At 38.0% G+C, this 24,809-nt stretch overlaps 1 protein-coding gene across 3 annotated transcripts in view; it reads right to left on the reverse strand.

Moving 5' to 3' along the window:
- TRHDE (thyrotropin releasing hormone degrading enzyme) overlaps window positions 1-24,809 on the reverse strand; it is a 209,829-nt gene that overhangs the window by 68,584 nt on the left and 116,436 nt on the right. For 2 of the 3 annotated variants that reach the window (XM_064655637.1, XM_064655635.1), the window contains 3 exons: window positions 24,601-24,666; window positions 6,927-6,992; window positions 4,509-4,696 (listed from right to left, as the gene is read on the reverse strand). In XM_064655637.1, the coding sequence (XP_064511707.1) occupies window positions 4,509-4,696; window positions 6,927-6,992; window positions 24,601-24,666 (320 nt within the window). The remainder of the gene's footprint in view (window positions 1-4,508; window positions 4,697-6,926; window positions 6,993-24,600; window positions 24,667-24,809) is intronic. The other variant, XM_064655636.1, reaches the window with a different exon arrangement.

The raw sequence follows: 24,809 nt of genomic DNA on the forward strand, positions 1-24,809 counted from the left end.
CACAGTTTATATATGTATGGCTGTTGAAACACATTTTTTTGCGGGTATAAAGACATGGAGCCCAAATATACATGAGATTGGAAAATCAACTATATGTAATCATTCTCTTCTGTAGAAGAATTAAAGATACTTACAATAATAGACTAGGCATCAACCACTGCCAAAGGTATCAACAACTTTTACCATTTATCACTTAAAAAATCTGCTTGCCGTTTCTGTATTCCTCTATATGGTTTCAGAGAGAAAAATTACATATGCAGTTTCACTTTCATTTTTAACAGTTAATTGCTGCATAAATACACAGCATAAAGAAAAGCACAGACATTTGGTTGACTATTTACATTTCTTAAGCAGCAGATACATCTGAAAGACCTACTCTAAAGTGACTCTTTCTACAGTAAGGCAAAGTTAAATTTGCCTAGAGAGCATCTGAACCAGAAATTTAAACTCCTCATCATTTTGAAGGCAATAGAATTGACATTTATTGCTGTGCCATACCAAACTACAGCCCCACCTCTGGATAACTAAAGACTATATGGCAGATGGATGCTTTAAGAGCCTTCCCTGGAGCCTTCCAGTGCAAACCGTATTGTCTGTTTAGATGATAAACTCCTGGAAAAGCCTGGACCTGTACATTTTCCTGTGTTTTGTGCAGCTCTACTCTTTATGGTGTTTAAAATGATCATCAAAATTTATCCACAGTTAAACTACCCTAAGGAAGCCAATGTTGCCTGCCCTGCAAGACCGTGACCTCAAATGTGGCATAAACAATATTTGCTCCCCATTATTTATAGTGCCTACTATGGCTCCCCAGGAAGCCACATGTATAACACCTAAATTCATAGGTCATTCAGGGGAAATAAGTACCAACTTTATTGGACTGTGAATGAGGCCACTGATACGTAACACCTCCAAAGACTGCATGTTGATGAGATATATAGATATATAGATATACAGATAGATAGATATATCTCATCATCAAACATCAGCAAACCCCCTAGTGCTTAATGTCCCTCAATGTGCTCTTTCCATTCCAGTTATCACTCCTCTTGGTGTACCTGTAGAAAAGCTGTATCATGTCATACAAAGCTCAGCTCTTTTGATGTTAAAAACCAAGGTAGAGTAACGCATCATGAATTATCAAATGGCCACACAGTAATGTGATTTTCCCTGTCTACTGCTTTCACACTAACTGAAGTAATAGTGACTTCTCCAGTGGGGGGAAAAAAAAACATATCACACAAAAAAAACCCTGAAAAATATCTAGGTCACTGCTGGCTAAAAGATTAAGTTTATTTTCAGTATGTCAGTCTTGCTTTTTACTTAATATGTCGATATGAAAGGACATTAATGACACAGAGCCATTGCACATATCTAACCACATGTTCCTGTGTACAGTGCACGAACAAATTGCATGGTCAGTTTTATAACACTCCAGGCACCGATTTATAACTAAGTCATAAGACTTTATTGTAAGTTGATGGATGTTTTTTGAAAGGTGAATGGCATAGGTAAGTTTCACCTTTTGCTAAATGCATATGGTTCCTGTTCTTTTGTATTTATACTTACATAATATGACTTTCAAATAACTTCAACTGGGAAGCGGCAAATTAACTTTGTCTTCTAACTGGCTGGAGTAGACAATTCATCTGTAGAGCTTTCCTTGGGCAAGGGCCTTCTCATTTGTGGTTAAAAGGACATGGAAGCACAGAACAAAAACAAATCCAAAGAAGGAAAAGAAGGGCAAAGACTTGCCAAAGGAGATACACATATGTACTGTACTGCCTGTTAGGACACTAAATTCCTGGCAGGGCTCATGTTGGTATCTTTCTTCGTGCTTTCTATAGCACTAAATCTTATTTCCAATATTTAGAAATAATAATTGTGATAAAATCTGTGGACAAAATCTCCTAAGAAACCCAGCAGAACTGGTCCTGCTGGTGTAGAATAATACTGTTCCACATATCACAAGACACAGTTTAAATTATGAATTAATGTCACGTATGAAAATAAAACTAAATTTAATTCTCACTTGTACTGAGTTAGCATGGCAAGGTTTTGGTAGCAGGAGTGTTACAGGGGTGGCTTCTGTGAGAAGTTGCCAGAAGCTTCCCCCATGTTCAACAGAGCCAGTGCCAGCCAGCTCCAAGATCAACCCAGTGCTGGCCAAGGTCAAGCACATAAGTGACAGTGGTAGTGCTTCTGGGGTAACATGGGGAAAATACTGCTGGGAAAGAGTAGTTGAAGAAAAGAGAATATGTGAGAGGAACAGCCCTGCAGACATTGAGGTCAGTGGAGAAGGAGTGGGAGGAGGTGCTCCAGGTGCCAGAGCAGAGGTTCCCCTGCAGTCCATGGTGCAGACCATGGTGAGACAGTTGTGCCCCTGGAACCCATGGAGGTCCACAGTGGAGCACAGATCCACCTGCATCCTGTAGGGGACCCCATACTGGAGCAGGTGGGTGCCCAAAGGAGATTGTGACCTCATGGGAAGCTCAGGATGGAGTAGGCTCCTGGCAGGACCTGTGGCCCCCCTGGAGAAAGGACCCCACACTAGACCAGGTTTGCTGACAGGACTTGTGACTCCACAGGGGATCCATGTTGCAGTAGTGTGATCCTGAAGGACTGCATCCTGTGAGAGGAATCCATGCTGGATCAGTTTGTGAAGAACTGCAGCTCATGGGAATGCTTCATATTGGAGAAGTTCATGGAGGACTGTCTCCCGTGAGAGGGACCCCATGCTGAAGCAGGGGAAGAGTGTCACAAGCCCTCCACTTGAGGAGGAAGGAGCAGCAGAGACAATGAGTGATGAACTGACTGCAGGCCCCATTCCCATTACCCTGCACTTCAGGGGTAAGGAGGTAGAGAAAATCAGAAGTGAAGTTAAGCCTGGAAAGAGGAAGGGTTGGGGGGAAGGTATTTTAAGATTTCATTGTATTTATATGGTACCCTTCTCTGATTTGATTGGCAATAATTTTACTTTTTTTTCCCCCAAGTCAAGTCTGTTTTGCCTGTAACAATAACTGGTGAGTGATCTCTCCTTGTGCTTATCTCGATCCATGAGTCTTTCTCAGCTCAGCTGAGAAGGGGAGTGATAGAGCGGCTTTGGTGGGCACTTGGCATCCAGCCAGGTCAACCCACCACATCACTCCTGATATCATTTACACACCCAGTAGTCTTTACACATGAAATACAGCAGAAGTTATTTCAATCAATACTGAATACCTAGAAAATCTATTTAAGAAAGTCTCTGCAATACTTAAAAGGCTTAACATATCTGTTTTAGTCAATCAAAAAACTAATAATCTTTGTTATTCTGAGTAGTAAAATTCACTCACATTACATTACGCATATATACACTTGGACAAAAGAAATTCTCGGGTGAATAAGGGAGAATCTCTCTCCTGCTGCACTGAACAGTGTCATGAACACTTCCAACACTCTACCTTCAGTTGTTTTATCTCTTTTTCAAAAAGGAAATCATTTCAGCCCAGAACTTAAACAGATGTTTAATACCCTCTTAGTTTGCTCCAATACAGCCAGAAAAACAACCGTTTATTCTGTGTCATGTTTGAGTTCCATAATATTCATGTTCTAGAAAAGGATAATTAACTTCTAAACACTTTCCAATAAATGTAACTATACTTTTAGGCCTTCCTCAACAGGAATATTCTACAAGACACGTCCAGACACGTCAAACAAAATTTCATATTAAATTTTAATAATTTAAATCTACTGGACAAACAGAGTATTTCAGGTCGACAGTGTGTCCTCTTTCCCACCAACATGAACAGGTCAACACAGAAACTTCAAAGGCTATCTTGCAATTCTCTATCATAAGCTCTATATTCTTGGCCTTAAAATACGATGCCAAAACTGCTTTAAACAATGAGGATTCTCCAGGAAGAGCCAGGAATGTCAGCTTGTCTCTGGAATGAAGGAAGTGTGTGGAGTCAGCTGGGAGCAGGAAAAAACCAATATAAGTGGAAAAAGGGTAGAGGCAGAGATGCCAATTTCAGCCAATGTTACAGTTCCCATAGGACCAGTTCAGCTGGTTTCAAAAATGAAACCACTAGAACCCCCTGCCTTGCACAGAGGTCCAGTTCAGCTCCTGACTGTTTCCCAAGTCAAGCAGAGTATGTATCTGACATCCATTTACATCTGCCTAATCAATGTACTAGCATGGAGAGGTCCACTCCAAACAATTTCTTAAAAAGAAGTATCAGACCTTACAACCACATTCCAAATTACTTCATGGAGTGTGACAAAATCAAAAGAAAAGGAGAGGAAACAGATGTGTCATGAAAGACGCTGTCACAGAGAACTGTCAGGGTGCAAACGGGAAATTTTTTTCAATTCTTTTAACTAGCCTCAACTTTACAGTTCAAACAGAAGGGTCACCACATGCTATTGACACCAAGCAAAGCTCAGATTTCTAAAGGGCCATCTTCACATAAAGCACTTACTTAAACTAGTACAGCTTCTTGAAAGATATTGAGAAATATAAGTACCTGTTGTCTCCACGAGAAGGATCCTTGGGTTTAGCATCACTATCATAAACAAAACGCTCTTGGGAGATGACTATGATGTTGTCTGTAGTTTCATTTCCCAAGATAGTGATAACAGGATAACCCATCTGTAGTGTCCATTGATCCATTACTTCTTGGATATTTACCGATTTTCCAACCCTTTTTAAAGCCTTGAAGGAAAAAGAAAAGTTTCAATACATTGAAGCAGTATCATCACCCAACACATAAAATTTTTATTTTTTTTTTTGGTCCTGGAGATCATAACTAGTTTGGGAGGTTGAAATAACCATCACATGTGTGTGCAAGACACACATGCACGTTTACACCCAATACACATGCTACATAACTGAACCAAAAGCCTCTGTACTTCTTAAAGATAAATGTTGAGTAATCTTAACAGAGAGGAGAGTGACAGTCAGAAAATCATGTTTCCCACATCACTCAGGCACCTGCTTTACAGGATTTTAACAACAGTCACAGAAATACTGGGTGGCTGTCTCCAAAATATATTCTTGACCAGCTAAGGTTAAAAAAGTGTTAGTTGATCTAGGGCACCTCCAACAAGGCACATTTGAAGGGCTCTAAATTAACAGAGCTCCTCTGCTCTGAAAATCAAATGACTAGTTATTTGAAAATATTGTCCCTTATGTCCAAAGTGAGGCTATGTATTCCAAGATAACCCCTGCTGCTTCATAAACTGCACCTGTCATAAACACATGGAGGATTAATGTGTTCATATTTGATTCCATATGTCAATAAAAATGTTGTTTCAGCTGAAATAGAAAGAGATACTGTCAAGTCTCATGGGAGATGAGACTTGGCATGAGGAGAATGACAGGCATCATTTGTTCTTCAGTGACGGAAATGTTCCTAGCTGTCAAACACAGTCCGAGATCACAGACCGAGCAACCTCTGATGAATACAAGCAAAAGATGTCTTCAGAACTGAAGCTGCAATTGGAACAAAGTGGTTGACAACAAATGGATTTACAGCTGAGGCAAACAGAATTAGCTGTAACAATAGATATGAGCATGCAGTATAGCCATAGTGGTTACGGACCAAAATACGGTCTCATTTTTGTTCTACTTTATTAGCTGTGTGTTCTGCGGTTCTCTCAAGACTACATTCGTCCCTCTGACCTTCCATCACCCAGAACTGCCCCAAAGGCTTTAACAGAGAAAAGGACCAGGTGAGAAGCAAGAAAGACTTTTGCAGTGGCATTCAGCTTCAGATTAAGACACAGATTTAAAAGCCTGACTGTATATTACATGCCTCAATTCATTAGCACTCAGTACAGACATAGGACTTGGTTCAGTTGCCCACATGTATGTCGTTAATGTCATTTGACCTTTACCTGCCACTTCAGAAGAGCACAGATTTCTCCATATATCATATAACATAATTTAACAATTATGTTAAATCTATTAGACACACCTTAACGTCTTGAACATCCTACTGCGCCTATTCTGGCCCTAGCTGCCTATATTTGAGCAACTATCTCAAGTCCCTAGTCAACAGTCAGAAGTTCAGGCTCTTTATAAAATAATCATATAATGGCTAGCCAACTGAATTGCTCTCTATGCTGTGCTGACTATATTGACTAGATTTCTGGGACTCCAGTTGTTCCTATTCACCAAGTATCAAACGACATGTCCTAAAATACTCAACACATTCTTTCAGAACTGGTGTAACCTATAATGGACATGCTTATATCATGTGGCAGCTGGAAGTCAGGCAGGATAAACTAAGGTAAACACTATTAGAAGTCTATGAATGGGCAACTTAAGACTCACTCAGAACAACTGGAGCTTGGACACCTAGCTGACATGTACATACCTGCTTGTCTAGATAAATGCAGATGTCTTGACCTCCAGCTGAAATCTAACTTTGATGTCAATAGTTACAATTAGATTGCCATGTTCTGTATGGCTTGGGCTGGTACCTACGCCAAAACTCTCTGACTGTACCAGCTCAGATTAGCCATGTAGGGAAGAAATTCAGGCATGCTTGGCTCACTTTATGAAACTTATACTCTCTCCTTATAAATCCCCAGACCAGGTTCTAGAAACACAAGCCAAGTCTTTTACAGCGTATGGGCCTTAGCATGCTGCCACTGAAGTCAATGACAGCAGATTCTATAAAGTATCTTTCGCTACACATCAGCGACATAGCACATGCAAAAAATATATTCTAACATAACAAAGAATAGAAATGCTGAAAAAAACCCATATTTTGACATTGCTACTAGGCTAACTCAAATGGAATTTCTTGGCATCAATTTTTGTATTTATTCTGGGGTTTGAAGATCTCAACATGCACTATTCACTTCTAATCTCACCAAGAACAGTAGCACAGTAAATTCCTGCTTATCCCTTAGTGCAATAGATTAAAGCATTTTACCTTTGACAATGTGTTCCAGAGATCATTTCTGGCTGCATTGCCATACTTGTGAATGGTTAAATAGTCCTACAGAAATAAAATAAAATACAAAGCAGTATTACTATACACAAGCCAAACAGCTAGAGCTGTGAATCACTGCTATTAGAAGTTAAATCCCATCAATGTTTGCATTTGTTAGAAATCTAGAAATATACAATATGTTCATCCTAAGGGAATAAATAAACAGTTTCTTAAGCTAGTTTGCAATGCAAAAATTGTTGCTAAAAATTTCATTTACAATATTCAATGTTCTTTTCTGTGTAGGTCAATCTATAAACTAAATATTTTGAATATATATTTAAGATAGATGTCTAATCTTAGAAGGGATTCCTAGGTAATTCTCAGCAATGAAAGGAAAAGCTGCTGAAACCCAGTTCCAATTGCCATTTTAGCAGGTCATTCTGCATCTAGTGTCAAAAATTTACTCACCCAGATAACTGTTGGATTCATTACAAAAGATTTAACTGAAAACAGCCTATCTATCTGAACTACAAACTCCTATCTAGGGAGATCCTGGCCCTTCAATGTCAAAATACACCATACTGGCAACTGGGGCTGTAACGGGTTATCACAAAGACTCACCATGACAAGGAGCAGTGAAGGACAGGTGACAGGAACCCAACTCAGTGTTGAGCACAGGTACCTACATGTGTGTTTTCACTCCATACATGACAGAATCTGAGGAGGGTATAAACTGAACGCTTCCACTCAGTTTCAATAACTGAGGGTCCATTCTTCTCCCATAACAACCAGAAAGATAATTCCTGATAAGCTTCCATCATATTAAAGTAACTTCCCAAATTAATAGTTTAAGCATATGACCAGCTTAGGTCTAGGTCTTTCAGACATAAAACACTTCCTATATTAAATGACTTCTCAAGAGACAACACTGTTTTTTCCCACTATCCTATGTCCCTAGACAACAGTTCATTTAGTTACAGTAGTGAAATTTAGCAGTGATTATTTGAATAACATACATTTCAAGCATTTTGATTGGAAGAATTAAGTGCAGAAACACATCAGAGGTTGTAAATCAATTGGTTCTCCTGCATTTGAATTTCTACCATCTTCGCTTTACAAGCCCTAGAAGACAAACCCTAATTTAAAGCACAATGATAAAACTGGGACAAATCTGCTGACTGTGTTATCTGTGCTTTGTGTGAAGTAAGATATTTTGGGAATAATTAGTATTTGGAAAACAAATTTTCTGATACACAAATTGTAGCACCTGTGACAGATTTAGCTTTTGTCAGCCAACTCATAGTAAGACAAGCAGCAACTCCCATTTAATCACAAACTAGGAAGGCTAAATGAGAACACTGGCTCTGTAAATGCAGCACTGAGCCTTAACAATGTCATGAGACTAACTCGGAAAAAAGACAGTATTATATAGTCTGCATCTATAGCTCTCGGTGCTTCCATTTTGTCTAAAAATACAGAATCACTTAAGGCACAGTGAAATATTTAATAACTTCCAAAGCTAAAGAAGTTGAATTGCAAATTAGAAAGCTAAAATAGGAATAAACAAAAGTGGGACAAGGTAAATAAATAACAACAAATATACAATCCTCATTCTAAGCAGTACAAGAAAATGCTGCATATATTGTTCCATCTGAGAGATGCTTTCAGAATTGTTGCAGAGCAAAATAAAATGGGTGGAACACTTGAGGACTCCATGTTTACCGATCTACCATTGGACATTTTATTTGATTTTTGCATTTTGCTTTCAGGAAGACTGCAAAGAAACTAAATACTTCCGTCCTTTTCTTTTGGGTTTTGTTTAGATGGGGTTTTTTCCTCCCAATACACAGACTGGGAGGTTTAAATGTGGCTTGTCAGTCAGTTAAAAATTTATTATCCTCCAATCTAACAAGTTTATCTCACAAAGGAAAACAAAAGGAATCCTAACCTTTACAATGAAATAAGAAAATACAATGAGAAACACAACATCCAAGTACAGTCCTGGTACCATACAGGTAATCACCAATTTTTTCATTATTTTATGAAAATTTCATCAAGACCTTAAATATAGCATCAAACTAGGACTGCTATCAAAAGCATACTACAGAAAAACCAGTCCTAAGTGACACAGGCTTTCAGTAGTAAATCTACAATGCAATCTCAAATCTTAGTGCACTTTCTACAGGCACAAGAGCAAAAGGTTTCTGAAGCAGGGCCCATGAAATATCCTCATATATCCTGTTTTCAACAATAACCGTAGCAGGCACCTGGAAAGGGTATAAAACTGGAAAAGCATACAGCGGAATGCTCTTCCATCATCCAGCACTTCATGACACAAGAAGTCCTGAGCAGATTAGTATCCTTGTATTTAATAGTTATCGTCTGTGAATTTGGCTGGTTGCCTTCTGAACCTATATAAGTGTTTAGCATTTGCAACATCTTATGAAAAAGCATTTCCCACTTTGGTGATCTGTTGTGTCAAGGTTCCTCTTTCAAACACCTGCCCGTCTGCTGGTTTTATCTGCTGCTTCCTAGTTCTGGCACTAAAAGACATAGTGCACTACTGTTCCCTACTTCACTCAACATAAGCCATCCATGCTTTTACAGATCTGTACTGAATGTATCTCCCTCAGAGAGCTTGGTTTTATACCGAACGCTGCCAGATCCAACCACCTCCAGCTCTGCTGCAAAGTTCCACTTTGTTACCACCTCCCCAGCTGCTGACTCCAAAGATAGCTAGGGTCTCTATGATCCAGCCTGAATTTTCATTACCAGATTATCAACCTCTCTTGAAGTATCTTCCATGGACAGCACTCAACTTAAAAAAGAAGATAAAAGGCTTACATGTATCAGCATCCAATACATGTCAGGAAGCAGTAAAAAAAAGGAGCCAAAGATGTGTACACACCCAGCTTGACTGTTCTACGGATAGAACAAGCAGGAATATAATGCATTTTTCCTCCTGGAGACCCGTATCTAAGTCTTAAGTAGCTTGCAAAGAGGCAGAATATACACTCTCATTCACAGTAATTCTCCAGGGCAGGAGTATTAACCACCCCTTTGCCCGTACATTCAATAGAAAAACCAAAGCAAACAGAAGAGAGATGCAAGCCACAGAACAGAAAAGGGGGATGACATTGAAAACACAGCTGTCTGAATCTCAGCTGTGCTCAGCACAGCTCCAAAGGAGGCAAAGTGACTTAAAGCTACTTATTTATAAACACATATGCCCAAAACCATCTGGCTGCAAGGCTGCTTCCCATCATAAACATGTAAGTCTATCACCTACAAAAGCTATTCCATCAACTGGAGTATGCTGGAGCATGAAGATACACATTAGCCACCTTCCTTTCAGCTATAACCCTACAGTATGTGTAAGCACAAAAGATGGCATGAAAATCTTAACAATTCAAGATTCAAGAGTGCTCTTCTACAACTCTTCCTTTCTCCTTCACTGTAATGCTGCCCCTAAATTTCTTTTTTGTCATGGGGAAAGTAGAAAGACCCTAGTGCAGCACCACTCAACATGAAAATTAATCAAACACACACACGAAAATGATCATTTGGGTTTACATTTTCAGTAAGCATCCACTTGTAATATTCTTCCTAACTTCCTGGCATTAAAATATGAAGCCACTCTTTGCCAAAACAAGTACTGGAATATGATCCATTCACCTCTATCAATAAAAAAATTTAATCAGACAATGCGGTTTTCTGACGTGTTTTAGCAATTTCTAGCATCAAACAAACAAGCAAATAAATAAATATCCTGAATCTGTCACACCATGAAAACAAAGTCCATTTACTACACAACCAAAATATAAGTTCTTTTAAGAAATCTGAAAAGATTTAGATTGTAGTATAATATGTCGTCAAAGAATAATCTTAATACCCCCACAAAAAATTTAAAAGGCTTAATGCTTTTGAAATTATTACTTGAAATCTGAAGCAGATAGCTTGAACAGTCATACAAATATAGTCAAAAGTGCTAAAGAATTTTGAAAGATGTTTTAAGTAATGCTGTATTGATTAAGCTTGCAGGCCTTTTATTGTATTAGTTTTTTTAAGAAAAGGAGATTAAAAAGTCTTTCATATGTTTGCAATATTAATTTGCAATATTAGCTAGGAACTGAGCCTCTTCGTTTCAAAAAACTGAACCTCCCCACCATCCAAATATGATAATGCTCACAACTAATAAAAGGTAGTGACTGATAAATGCCAAGAGGTTAAACAGCTGTAAAGGGGGAACAAGTCTCCAAACATGCATCTTACTTTCAGAGGAGAATTTAGGTCTATAACCAGGAACTGAAATATCAACTCTAGGACCAAACTCCTTTCTCAGATAATCTGCATAAAGTTGATTGGTTGGCCAAAGGAACAGCTCCTGTCCTGACTTTCATGAGTGGTGCTGAGATCTGCAACAGATGGGCATTGAATAACTTAATTTTTCTCCTAAAGGTAACTGGGAAATTCCACTATCTATATAAGTGAGGAAAAAGTAGCAAACTATTTTGGCCTCAAATTCTTGTGGCTGTGTTCATCCTTTCTCAGGACTCAGGAAACAGCAGACTTGCCTCTACCTCCCTTTTGTATGTTTCATTTCTACTCCTCGGTACACATCTTCCTCCCTTCAGCCTACAATATGTTCTTGTTGAATGGTTTTATACATGACTGCTGTATATCACCGAAGATTTAAAGCTACAAATAAAAACATTTAGTTCAGCTGGAAACCAGGCTCTAAGGCTCCTGGTATCAAATCCACTATGTTTGTTTTTCTAGAAATTTGTATACCTAAGCCACCACACACTGACAGATGCTGACTCACTGACTATAACATGCCACCTTTTTCCTCCCTTCCTTCACACTACTAACATCAAAGCTGCTATTGCATACTACCTTGACATTGCCTAACATTCAAATAAAAAAGTTTGGGCAAGGGTCAGAGGGAGGAAGATACTGCATATGTTTGCAAAGGTGAGTGACAAACAAGGAAGAGTGAGAATCAATGGTAAAGAGCTACCAGCAAGCTACAAAGCAGTGAATATTCCCATAAGAGAGGAAGACTACTGAATAGAAAAGCTAAAATAGTCAACTAGGTTTAACAGTATTTTTCAGCTGTACAACAGACTAACCCTTGAGAAACTGCCTTAAGGAAGAGAAGTGATCACCTTCCTGGCTGGGCAGTCAGGCAAGCAGCAGAGTAGGTAATATAAATAAAGAGTAGGTAAATTCACCTTATTGGTCATGGCAAACATTGTGTAAGGCAAATTAGATGGGGGTTAACTCTATTTGTGTCAAGAATTAATTTGTACCAGTGAGTCAAGCTGCGGAGCTACCTCCAAACTGAAAAAAACACTTGTGATCAGACCACTTATCAAAGCACTGCTGCAATGCCAGCTAAGAAAAACCTTGGAAACAGATTTTTCCAGGTCAAGTAAGCAAACAAGTGCTTCACTTTCTACATAGTTTTAGTAAAAGTGCTCAAAACTGCTTCCAGGCAGTCTTGTAAAAACTGCCCACCTACAGAATACACTAGAGTCATAGAATATACTTCTGCCAGAGTTCTACCAGAGTATCAAAAATGTTAATATTCTTCCTATACTTCTACTATTGCATTGAAATGTGTTCCTACTACAAAAAATTGTTATTCAGAAGCTAAGAATTTAACTAACTAGAAAAGCATTTCAACCTACAATAACAAAAAACAGCATCAAAATGATATTGAAACAGCAAGTACACAAGGAGTATGAAGTCACACCTGCAGATAGTAAGCACGATTATGCAGATAGTCCTTACCTAGTACTAAAATTATCACATCTGTTTTCTATACAGACACAGCATCAAATACACTCCTGTATCTTCCTAGAGCTACAGTTCGATGATATTTCAGTGGTACAGCCAGACAAAGTACTTTCCACAACCTCTGATGCTCCTTGGCCCTATCCCCCTGTTTGCGATGCTACTTTGCAAACTAGATCTCTGAAATGGCCTGTATAGGAAGTAAAGTTAACATTCTGCACTCAGGACACTTTTCCTTCCTTTACCAAGGAGGAGTACAAACTCTTCCACTGGTATAAATGAAGCGGTGCTGGGTGGCCATGCATGGATGAGAACAAGCAGCTGGAAGCAGCACTGAGGAAAACAGAATGGTGTTTTCCTAAGCCAGTGTCCAGTCCAAGTATGGGCCAAGTATTATGGAGAGACTAGACAGAAACATACACAGTGGTGATTTCAGAAGACAGCTAAGAGAAAGATGTCAATGTATCACATTTAAGGGAAACAAAAATTTTATTTCGAAGTGCATTTTTCTAAAAGTGATGCACAAATGTTCTTTTCAAATGTTTAAGTAATGGTTAATGGTGTTGTTTCTCATCAATAAGCTAATTTTCACAATGAATTCGTTAACTTTCATTAAAACTCGTGTGGATTCTGCATTCAGAATTGAAGTATACTAAACTCAGAAACTTCAAGTCACAATGAAACACTATCATGAATCAAAGACAGAGAAATTACATTTAACTTCTGTTTTGAAAGTACCCACATGGGGCTACAATGATGTTTAACTAATCCAATTACAATTCCTACCTTCTTCTGCTTTGAATGAACTTTTGTGTAACCCTGTTTAAAATGTCCCCTATCAGGAACTTCTTAGCTAACTTCTAGTTCAAACGCACAAATAGGTAAAAAGAACTTAAAAAAAGCCTGAGAGGCGTAAAACATACTTCAGAGTTGTCATGCAAGAGTTCACTTCATCTGTGTTTTGCCTTCTCTTGGGGCTACTATCTCAGTCAACACTCAAAATCCTAGGGAAGGAATTCAGTGGAATCCCATCACTGCGCACCAGCTGAAATTCCAGCCCTTCATTTTCAAAAAGTATATTTAGACTTTTTTCACACACAACAGTGATATAATGCTCACAATCAGCAGCAATTGGAAAATATCCACTGTCAACATGTCATATCTGCAATTAAATCATTATATCCAAACAGCAGTCTAAAACTACTAATCAGGAAGAGTGAACCTGGAACCGCACATGGAAATAAATCTTCATTTTCTCTGGAGCCAATGATGCTGAATGGGCCACATAATTATAGTATTTTACTTTGTCCTTTTTCCTTTGTAATTCATGATACTTTCATTTGCTATAAAAATAATAAGATCAGTAGAACTAAAATTTCTGGCATTATATGGGTGAATGAGATTTTTAACATTGATTTCATTGGGAGAAGAAATAGGGAAATGTTGAGAGTATCTCATCCATGGTATTGGAAGTATAGTATTCATTTAGAGGATCCAGAGAAGATCTGTTCCATCCACAGTGAGAAACTAGTAAGAGAAAGGAGGCAAGAGCCATCGTTAAATCAACGGGATTGTTTTCTTTGCTCTACCCACTTCTTGTTGATAAGAGACCAGTACTGTAAATCAGAAGTAAGCCAACTAAATCAACATGGCTCTGTCATTTTAATTCCAAGAAAAGAAAACTTCAAATGACTGTAAGGAACTCAATTTTGCAATTAATAATCTTCTGCAGAGCAAATCAGTGAAACCAATCTGAATAGGATATCTAAAACAGATTCAAAATTTGCATTCAGGCAAATTTCCAGCTACTCTAAAATATATCCTGCTTTGTTGAGAATCCTTATTAAAATATCAGACATATTAAATTGAGAGGTTTATTTCCCTTGTATAATTCAGCTTCACCTTACAGCTACTAACATGAAGAGGGAGGATTTTGAAACATAGTAACAGCAGTTGAAGTCTGGTGGCAAAGCAGTTCGCAAGTGAAGTCTAAAGAGAACAATTAGAAGGACTGAAGAGTCAGTGCATAGCAGAGTCTGATGGTATCTGCTGTGCAGTGAGACACCTGCTAGTATGTTAAGCTTGGCTTTAAAGAAAAATGTATTTGTTGTATTATTTGGTAATAGTACTAAACTACTGAGCTAAGGACAAATCTTACAGAAATAAAGCACTCTCTGAAATTAAACTGCATATATTTGACTGAATTTGTAAATTCATTTTAGTTCTGCCTTGTTTGGTTGTATAATACACTTCAACCTAAAACCATACATTGCTCAATAAATATAGTCTTAGTGCACACCAAAAAATGATGGAATGTTTTCCAGAGACATTTGGATGGCACCTGCTAATTGTGATAGTTTGGCTGCTCATTTCTCTGCATTAACTTGAACTATGCCCAGGTATTGCTAACCAGGCAAAAAATCTCTGTTGCACTCTTCTGTAATATTTTTCTCTATAGAAGCCCCAGTCTTGGAAAGAAATTAATGCTACTTACTATTAGAAGGTCACCATAAATCCACTGAGAAAACTTTTTGTAATATGATTTGCATGTCACTGTGTTGACTTGCAACATTGTACAGTAACAGTGAATAACAAATAGAGAAGTGGAAAAGCTCTGATTTTGCTTATAAGTTATTTGTTGTTGGTATCAAGTGAGCGAATGTTTCTCATGGTGCAAACACCTTCATACAATACAGTCCCTAGAGCTGCACTTTTTTTTTTCCATTTTGCAAAATGAAGACACCTTAAAAATCATTAGCCCTTACATCTTGCTATATGCTACTGTGTCTACCTAGCTACATTAACAGAGCTTTAAATGTATATAGAGAAAGGAAAAGGAAGAGGAAGGGGAAGGGGAAGAGGAGAAGGGAGGAGGAAGGGAAAGAGAAGAAAAAGGAGGAGGAGGAAGTTTTCACAACAACATGTTTTGTCCAGCAGGGATTCAGCTTTTTTTCTGAATGTCCTCCACTAGGCTAAACTGAAGTAGGTTTATTTCATTTTAGATGTGTATTATGTGTTAACTGGGAGTTCAATCCTGCAATACTTGTGCTGAAAATACCCACTGACTTCTGAAGAGCTAATGGAAATTTTGATTGCATAAGAGTGGCAGTATTGCACACAAAATGTGTTACTTCCAGTGACCTATGAAGTCCACTGAGCTCATAGCAACAGTGGCAAGGTTGGCACTGAGCTCCTATCAAGAAAACAGTATAATTTTATTCCAAAAGAAAACATTTTCTTTAATACCTGCTCAGCCTGCTGACATCTGAAGATTCATACCTATCATTCTTATACTTAATAATTCCTATAATAAAAATGAAGGAGAAAATAGTCGTAAATGAATTTCACATGCAACAAAATAGAAGCTCACTGGAGGCACACCAAGTGAATACCTATATAGTATCTGTAATATGACTGATTCTAACATTGCCATAAAGGGCAATCCTGTTCTGAGAAAACAAACTTTGTTTATATGTAGCGTGTATACTAATTGTTTTTCTTTCTGTAAGAAGCTCTAGCAACACAATAATTTTATCCTAGCTGAAGAACATCATGACTTCCTCCTAATGAAGGCAACGCCATCTGTAACCTCACTCTGAACGTGGGCACTGGGGACACCACTAGCTTTGAGGTTCAGCAGCACCTACCATTACCACTCTTTATAACTCTCCCTGTTGGGACCTCCAATATGGCTTAAGTGCAATTTGACCTGAAATCCTACTTTCAAATAGTCCACCTCAGATTGAATTCTTCTCCAAAATTTCAGCCAATACCAGGCAGGACTGAAAAATATTACATTTTACCCTTTTTTGTCACTGTTTCCTTTGAAAAGCCCTGCTGTCCCCATTCACTGGAGCACAGCTCTAAAGGTCAGAAGGAAAGTGATCTTGCTTCAGGAACATGATTTTTCATAGCACTGATCAATTTTAGGTAATTCAGCAGCTACACAGTCCTTCTCTCTCTGCATCAACAGCTCAAACATGCTTAAACTCAGAGAGAGATCCTGGCCCTGAAGCAGAAAGCAAAGAGCCCATGTCTCCCTTCTTTTGGCAATCCCTGACAGTTGGGGAAGAAAATTGCCTGCTCCAAACACAAAGCAGAGCAGAAAGAATGGAAAGGAGTTAATGTAACCAAACAGGAATATTCTGCTAATGCACCATTTTAGAGAAAAGCTGCCTTTGCACAGCAGCTATGTTATATAGGGCAAAAACCACCACCACTCATGATGGCTGCTCTAATTGTGAGTGCATTACATTCAGCCCTGTTAGATTCAGCCCTGTCAGACTTCCAGTTAGATAACAGATAAACTGTAGAACTGTAGATAAATCAAATACCTCAACTCTTGTCTGTGGATTGGCTTCTTGCACACCAGGTAAAAAAATACATTTCAGGAAAACACTGTGGTCTGATTTCTAGCAGAGCTGGACTCTGTGACTGAACCTGATGTGAGGTCTGTTCTGAATACCTGAAATGGTTTATAATGCTAAATACTTTAACAGAACATCTTCTTGTGTTTCGAAATAGATATCCAAATTTCATGGATCTTTTTCTTTTACTCACATTTGTCTCATTTCCCCTCAAATGTACAGGCACTCTATTGTCATTGATTTGTTTAAAGCAACATTAATTGAATTATCAACATTTTCTGGAGGCCCACCTTGGTGCCTCTGCAGGCTGAGCTGCAGCCACGCTGTGTGCTCACAGTTGACAATGAAGCCAGTGGAAGCTGTGCTTTGAACACATAAACTCTTATGATCTAGAAGTACTAAGACACGTGGGAGTATTGCATACTCCACAAATGTATAAATTTTAACTTACATTTCTGTGTGCGTAGATCTCCATTTATAAAATGAGGCTTGGACCACGCCTTCCCTCCCTATGAGGTTTATGTCTTCTGTTCATTAACTATTGGTGATGCACTCTGATACCACACTGGATGACATTTAAGAAAATTGTATGTAGCAGTTAAGAACTGGGGTTACAAAACTATTGAACAGAAGGACAATTCAGTTAGGATGATCTACCTTGTGAACTGAATTAGACACTCTCCTGTGTAGAAAACACTAGGCACTTGCATAACTAAAAATCCTGGCTAAGGTGCACACAGAAAAGAAAAGAATGGAAAGATAAAATTAACTTTAGCATTTCTCAATAACTGTACATTTAAATTATGCACCTTCAATCATATTTTTCGTTTAAGCAGTAGTATTTTGCTATACACACAGTATACTCAAATACTCTCAGAGCTAGAGGAAGAATTTCCATTTTTGGAGTGATATCCAAGTCTGGCCCTTAGTATGCTAGACATCTTTAATACTTTTAAAAGAAAAAAATATTGTCACACTGCAACTCATAAAAATTTCTTACACAAGAGACTGACCTACTGTCTTTTAGTGACCTATGTAAGTCAAGGTGGAAAAAGCTACAGGAATTCAGTCCATAACAGTGAATTCCTTTAACAAATGTTAACTAAAATCAAGAGTGATGTAAATTAGAAACATAAGAAATGCTGAGGGGCCAGAAAAGGCAAAAGATGTTAACAATCTTCTATGGCATGCAGTTTAGAAAACAGTGATGTTGGCTCCTATGAGATTTCCTATGACTTGTTATGTCCTGCTTTTAACGTGCTCAAGTTCTCAACAACTGTTCGTAGAAGTGAGACAGTTTAAAATATAAAGGGATTAGTAGCAACTAACTTAAGGACAGTTAATAACCAGAACGTCCATCATGGTGATACTCTGATGTTCACTGAGCACTCTGTGCTCTTCTAAACAAGAGGAGATGGGTGCAGAATCAACTGAAAAGTACTTTATTCAACATCTAGTAAATGCACCAGCTGCGACACCAGAGGTACTCTAGCTGTAAAGATACTCCTGCCTGGTGGGAAAAGTTACATCCTCCCACTGAGAAAAGGAAGACTTCAGGTAGTTCCATGTGTGCTGTTGATCTGAGGACAGCATCACAGCTCATTGCTTCACTGACTGTGATCCTAAGGTGCCTGATTTTTTGTTCGTTAGTTTTTACAGATCTTTTATGTTTTTACAGAAAACTCATGAAAGACATCTCTAATGATGTCTCTTAGAAACAGCACACAGCTAACTATTGTGAATTGGCAATAAAGATATAATAAACAGGTATGATAAAATGCGTACACTGTTTAATATAATATGTAAAAAATAGATTCTTAAATAATACTGTGGAAATAGATGAATATAATTTATGTACCACTAGATTCTTGGACAGAAGCAGCAAACAATATGAAAAATAGCATATTAGAGCTTTCTTTTACACCTCAAAAGTTTCTGATAGGGTTTCATATGGACTATTCAAATTCACAATTCAAACAGAAAACAGATATGCACATTGTAGGTGTCTAAAACACAGGAAATACTAAGCAGTGTGGATGAAAGAAAGTCTAAATAGCCAACAACATGATAACGAAAAGTGATCGGAATCTGAACCTTCCTGTATTTAACAGCCTGCATGTCACACTTCCCCAGACAGCTCCTGCGAAAGGCTGACCAATTTGTTTCAATACAGTGGCCCCTCTACAGCACCAAAAAAGACAGCATATATCCAAAGCACCATACGGAAATTCTTCTTCCAAATGTACAATGTGGAGCCTGAAGTAAAAAAGCAGTTAATTTATCACAGAAGCAGAGATTCCTACAGTAACTAATTCAAACTGCTGATGATGCACTAAATCAGAGTGAGTGATGAACACATACATAGCAGCAAGTGAAGTTCAAAAGGATACAGATCTATGTGATCAATGAGCTGCCACATAGCAAATGAAATGCAGTGTTGACAAACATAGTAATAGAGGTGAGTCTCCAAAATAATCAAATCAAATATAAGAACATTTGAATAAACTAGTGCAGAAATGTCTCATTACAGAACCAGAGGTGCCTCTTTAAACACATCTAACCACCAGACCTTCAAATCACTGGTTCTTTTCTCTAGATTTAATATGAAAAAAACCATTTGAAGAAGTGCATAAAACAAAGCAGTAAAACCTTCCCAAAAGTGTGATACAGTGACACCAGTCATGTAAGCAACCATCTATTTCAAGCACATAGAATTGTAATAACAGAATACAGAAGAAAATCTCACACAAATCTAGTATCATATTGCACATTACCACCCTGAGTCATGATTGAATGATAAGGCCAATCTATGGCTTCTTCCTCTATCAATCTGTGCAGCTCAGAAACATAATCAAAGCAAGTGGTGCTGACCAAGCCTCTTCATACTCTAAGCACTGTCTCACCTGATAAACGGCTTTTTGACTGAAAAGCAACGCTATTTTGTAAGAAGAGTACCAGCATTGTGATGTGCACTTCTTGAATTTTTCTGGAGCATAAGAAACTGCACATCATGAAAGATGCTAGAACTTTTAAAAATACAGAAAACACCTACTGTGAAAAGGAAATTTATTAGATATTTTCTACAAAAATAATAGCTGTGACTTTCTTGTGTGCAGGTGTTATCAGCTATGGCTATTACTGTCATTATTCAATTATTCATTACAGCTAATGTTCTCCTTTGGTTCTGTCTATGGAGTGCTATTAGAAAAACAGTGAGAATGTTCCGTCTGCTTCTTACTAAATCTTCTGTTTCAAAATGTCATATGATTCAAGACACCATGTCTTTGAAGGGCTTCCTGAAAATCAACCTTCACTAGAGTCTCTTGGCTGCAGCTTTACTGTGGAAATTCCAAAATTATAATCAAAAGGCTTTCCACAGTATATTTACCATTATAGGAACAGGCAAGTTATTCTTGACAGATATAAATGTCTCTAAAGACATCTATCTGTAAAACTGAGCACCTCTACCACAATTTTACTTTCTTGCAGACTTCTCAACAGAACAGTTTGCTGAACTGTTACAAATCATGTGCACATTCATACTTTTGCTTCAGATCATATGTTAAAGAATATTCACCAAAGAGCCCCATTCTCCTTTGTCAGCTTTTCTTTTTAACACGATTGTTTTTTGTGCTATAAGGGATTTTTCACCCCCAAGCTATCTCGATCTGCTCTTCAAAAAGTCCACCTACCAGGTGACGGCATGTGACTAGATTAAGAATAAAAGAGGAAGCAGACAAAAACGGTAGCAATCCTATTTACTTTTTGCTCTAAACCTTATCTTTTCCTCTCCTTAACCCAAAGATTACCACATCTGTTGAAGTTTCCCTTATATAAAAGCCCTAATTCTGTAGGTCTTAATAAGATGCTGAATCATACCTTGATTTTGATGAAACCACAAACAATGCAAAGACAAATAAAGGGCTACTCATTTTGGTTTATGCTAGTTTAATAAAACTACAAGATTATTGTTTTTTATCACCTGTTAAACACTTAAGGACATAGCTAATACACTAAAAAGAACTGAAACAATATTAATAGTGACTGGAAATATATTACAGTGGAGAGCTAACAGTATAGGAGGTTCCTAGAGCGTGTGGAAGATAACTTCCTGATAGAACTTGTGAGCAAGCCAACTGGAAAAGGTCCCCTGATGGATCTCTTGTTTGTGAACAGAGAAAGACTGGCAGGTGATACGATAACTGGAGAACATCTTGGGCACAGTGATTATGAAATGATAGAGTTTTCAATTCTTGGAGAAGTAAGGAGATGGGTCACTAAAACTTTCACCTTGGCCTATTTACGACACTGGTTAAGAGACCCCCTTGGCAGGCAGTCCTGAAATGTAAAAGAGTCCAGGAAAGAAAGAAATCTTCAAGGTGTCAGAGTAGTCCACCCCCATGTGTGAAAGATGAGTCAGCAGGGAACACCACCAGCCTGGATGCACAGAGAGCTTTGTCTGGAGCTTGGATGAAAAAAGAGAGTTTATGACCTTTGGAAAAAGGGGCAAGCAACTCAGGAGGGCTACAAGGATGTTGTGAAGTTATGCAGGCAGAAAATCAGAAGGACCAAAGCCCAAGTAGAACTTAACCTAGCCACTTCTGTAAAATACAATAAAAAATGTTTATATAAATATAGAACAAAAGGAGAGCTAAAGACAATCTCCATGCTTTGCTGGATATGGGGAAAAACATAGAGACGAAGAATAAGGAAAAGGCTGAGGTACTTAATGCCTTCTTTTCCTCGGTCTTTCATAGTAAGACCAATTGTTCTTTGGGTACCTAGCCCCCCAGGCTAGAAGATGGGGAGAGAGAGCAGAACTGAAGCATCAGTTATCTAAGGGAAAATGGTCAGTTATCTGCTACACCACTTAGATACACCCAAAGGTACTGAGGGAGCTGGCAGAAGTGCTTACCAAGCCACTTTCTATCACTTACCAGTAGTTCTGGCTAATCAGGGAGGTCCCAGGCAACTGGAAGTTAGCAAATGTGACACCCATCTACGAGAAGGAGTGGAAGAAGAATTCGGGGAATTACAGGCCTGTCAGTCTGACCTCAGTGATAGAGAAGGTCATGGGGCAGCTCATCTTGAGGGCTATCACACAGCATGTGCAGGACAATCATAGGATCAGGCCTCCCCAGCACGTGTGTATGAAAGGCAGGTCCTGTTTGACCAACCTGATCTTCTATGACAAGGTGACATACTTTGTGGAGGGAAAGGCTGTACATTTTTTCTACCTGGACTTTAGTAAAGTCTTTGATACCATTTCCCACAGCATTCTCTCTGGGAAAACTGGCTGCAGAGGTCTTTCAGAACTCAGTTACTCAACAAGCCATTAAAATAATATAGGAAAAAGGAACCACCAAGTGCACTTTCACAGTATTTGTTATTTGAAGAGATTTATAAATAGTAGTAATACTTGATTTTGCAGCTATCCTCAAGAACGGTCATTTAGTTGAACACTAGAATTCCATGCTAAAACAGGATTCAAGGTAGCATAATGCTAGATCCCAAGTGATGGTATCAAGCTAAAGAGCTAAAATGCCTAAACCAGAGCATGACAGAAAGGGTAAACTAGTCCTCCAGTTTCCCTTATCATTGGTAAAGCTATAGCCTCCCAACTGTACAGTGCAGGAACACTATTTTGTTAGGTTGACAAAATATAAATAATTAAATGATTGACAGATATTTCCAATTGTACAATTTTTAGCTTATGAAAAAGCTTATGAACTTTATGTTTTATTTTGTTCAACTTGCAGACATGCACATGGAAAATCTCTATTTGGATTTCAAACCATTTTTAGCTAAAATCCTCATCTTCCTACTGAACTGATGCCAAGACTTTCACTAGTCAGATTTTAAGAGTTAGATTTTTCACAGACTTTTATTAGCAAACAGAAGAGTTTCTAACTAGAGCAGAACCAGTGAAAATAGAAATAATAGGAAACCATTCAAATCAAAAAACAGAGCTCCATTACAACTTTATGGTAATTATGATTAATCTCTGCATAGCTACTCTTCGATCTGAACTTTTTTTCTCAGTTTATTTCAGGAAAACTTGCACACTGTTATTTCTCAGGTAAACATAGAAGAAAACAGGAAAACAGGATTTGAGATGTACGCACTAAAACTTTTTTTCCTTGAGCGACACACTTCATTGGGAAAAAGTGCTACTGAATTTCTCTCTGAATGGATCTGCGCACTTAAAAGTTTCTGGCTGGAATATGGAGTTTGCTGGACTAAGGACAGAAGCCTTACTGGCTTAAATGAGATGAGAGTTTTACCCTTAACATACACAAGATTTTAGGAAGGATACTTCTGATTTAAAGACTTCTTATCTGGATGAGAAACTTATCTAACTCATCTGACCTGGTGTTACAACTAAGAAAATGATCCAACTGGGTCCTGTGAGTAAGTTATGCTGCAAACCCTGGATGTGCTGTAAACTCTCCAAAAAGCTGTACTTCCCCAGCAAATTTCCTTTCATTGCTTTTTCATGGAACACACCTCTCTGACATGACCAATGCATTCATTTAATTTTTGTTTTATATTTTATCTTCCAATTTATTTTGGTTAGAGGTAGAATTTTTCTGTTAAAAAATGACCTGATCCTAGACGTAGTTTATTTAAATTTCAAAATGAAAAGCTTACTAAGAACAGATAAGATTGATTGCTCTTTTCAACTTAGCATAATTGTATTTCAGGTGAACATCAATTTACTTTAAAGGACACTTCTAAGTAGCAGGCTGCATCATACATAATTCATCAATCACAGCTGCCTTTAACATGATTTACTCAAGCAGATTTCAATGCAATAGAGGGAGTCACATTGTTTTTTATGCTTTGGCTTGTTTGCTTTTAAATAGTTTACGAAATGCTCATTTGTGCTGAATTATTGCTGAAAAGATTTCATCCTTGGTAATCAGCATGTTGAATTTCTTTCTCTTTGTATAGAAATGTTACCTCTTTAAATTTCTTTTAAAAGGCAGAGTGAGTTTTCAAAACATCATCAAGGCAGAGAGCACTCCATGCTCATCAAAGGTAAAAATAAAGCTCAAGTATTTTGCTATGGAGGAAGGGATGGCAAAAATATTTATCTGAAAAGCATTATTGGTTTTAGGGCTGTGTATTTTCTAGTTAGCTTGATGTTGTTATTATTTGTTAGACCAGCAGTCAAATGTAGGCGAAGAGTAGCTACTTCCTCAGCTAGTCCTTTACACAGTTGTCACACGGATAAAATGGCTTCTACATGGCTATGTATACAAAACAGACACAAAGCCATGTGCCAATTAGAGTGCAATCACTTCATACATCTAGAAACACAGGTGAAACAGGTGGCACTGCAACGTGTGTTACACTACTCAGCATCTTCCATCAAATTCAATTCAGGGACATGGTGGTGCCTCAGATGGTCCCGAAGTAAAGAAACATTTCCACAAACAGATACAAGTATAGCTTCAAAAGAAAAAAGAGAGAGCAAGAGAAAAGACAGAAATGCCTTTACTTACTTGTAAGCCCATTTGAAACACAGAGTGACCCATAAAGTTAGCCAACATTCTAATTAGAGCTGCACCCTGTGGGAAATAATGGAAAAACAAAGAAGTTACCAGTTTTGAATGTCAATATAATACAATAATAACAATCTGAATTAGGCATTTCCATCCAACAGTATCATCCTGGAAACCTGTGACTAATATAATCTTTATTTGTGCTGGAA

The sequence above is a fragment of the Pseudopipra pipra genome, chromosome 5 (genome assembly GCF_036250125.1).
Source record: "Pseudopipra pipra isolate bDixPip1 chromosome 5, bDixPip1.hap1, whole genome shotgun sequence".
Classification (NCBI taxonomy): Eukaryota; Metazoa; Chordata; class Aves; order Passeriformes; family Pipridae; genus Pseudopipra; species Pseudopipra pipra.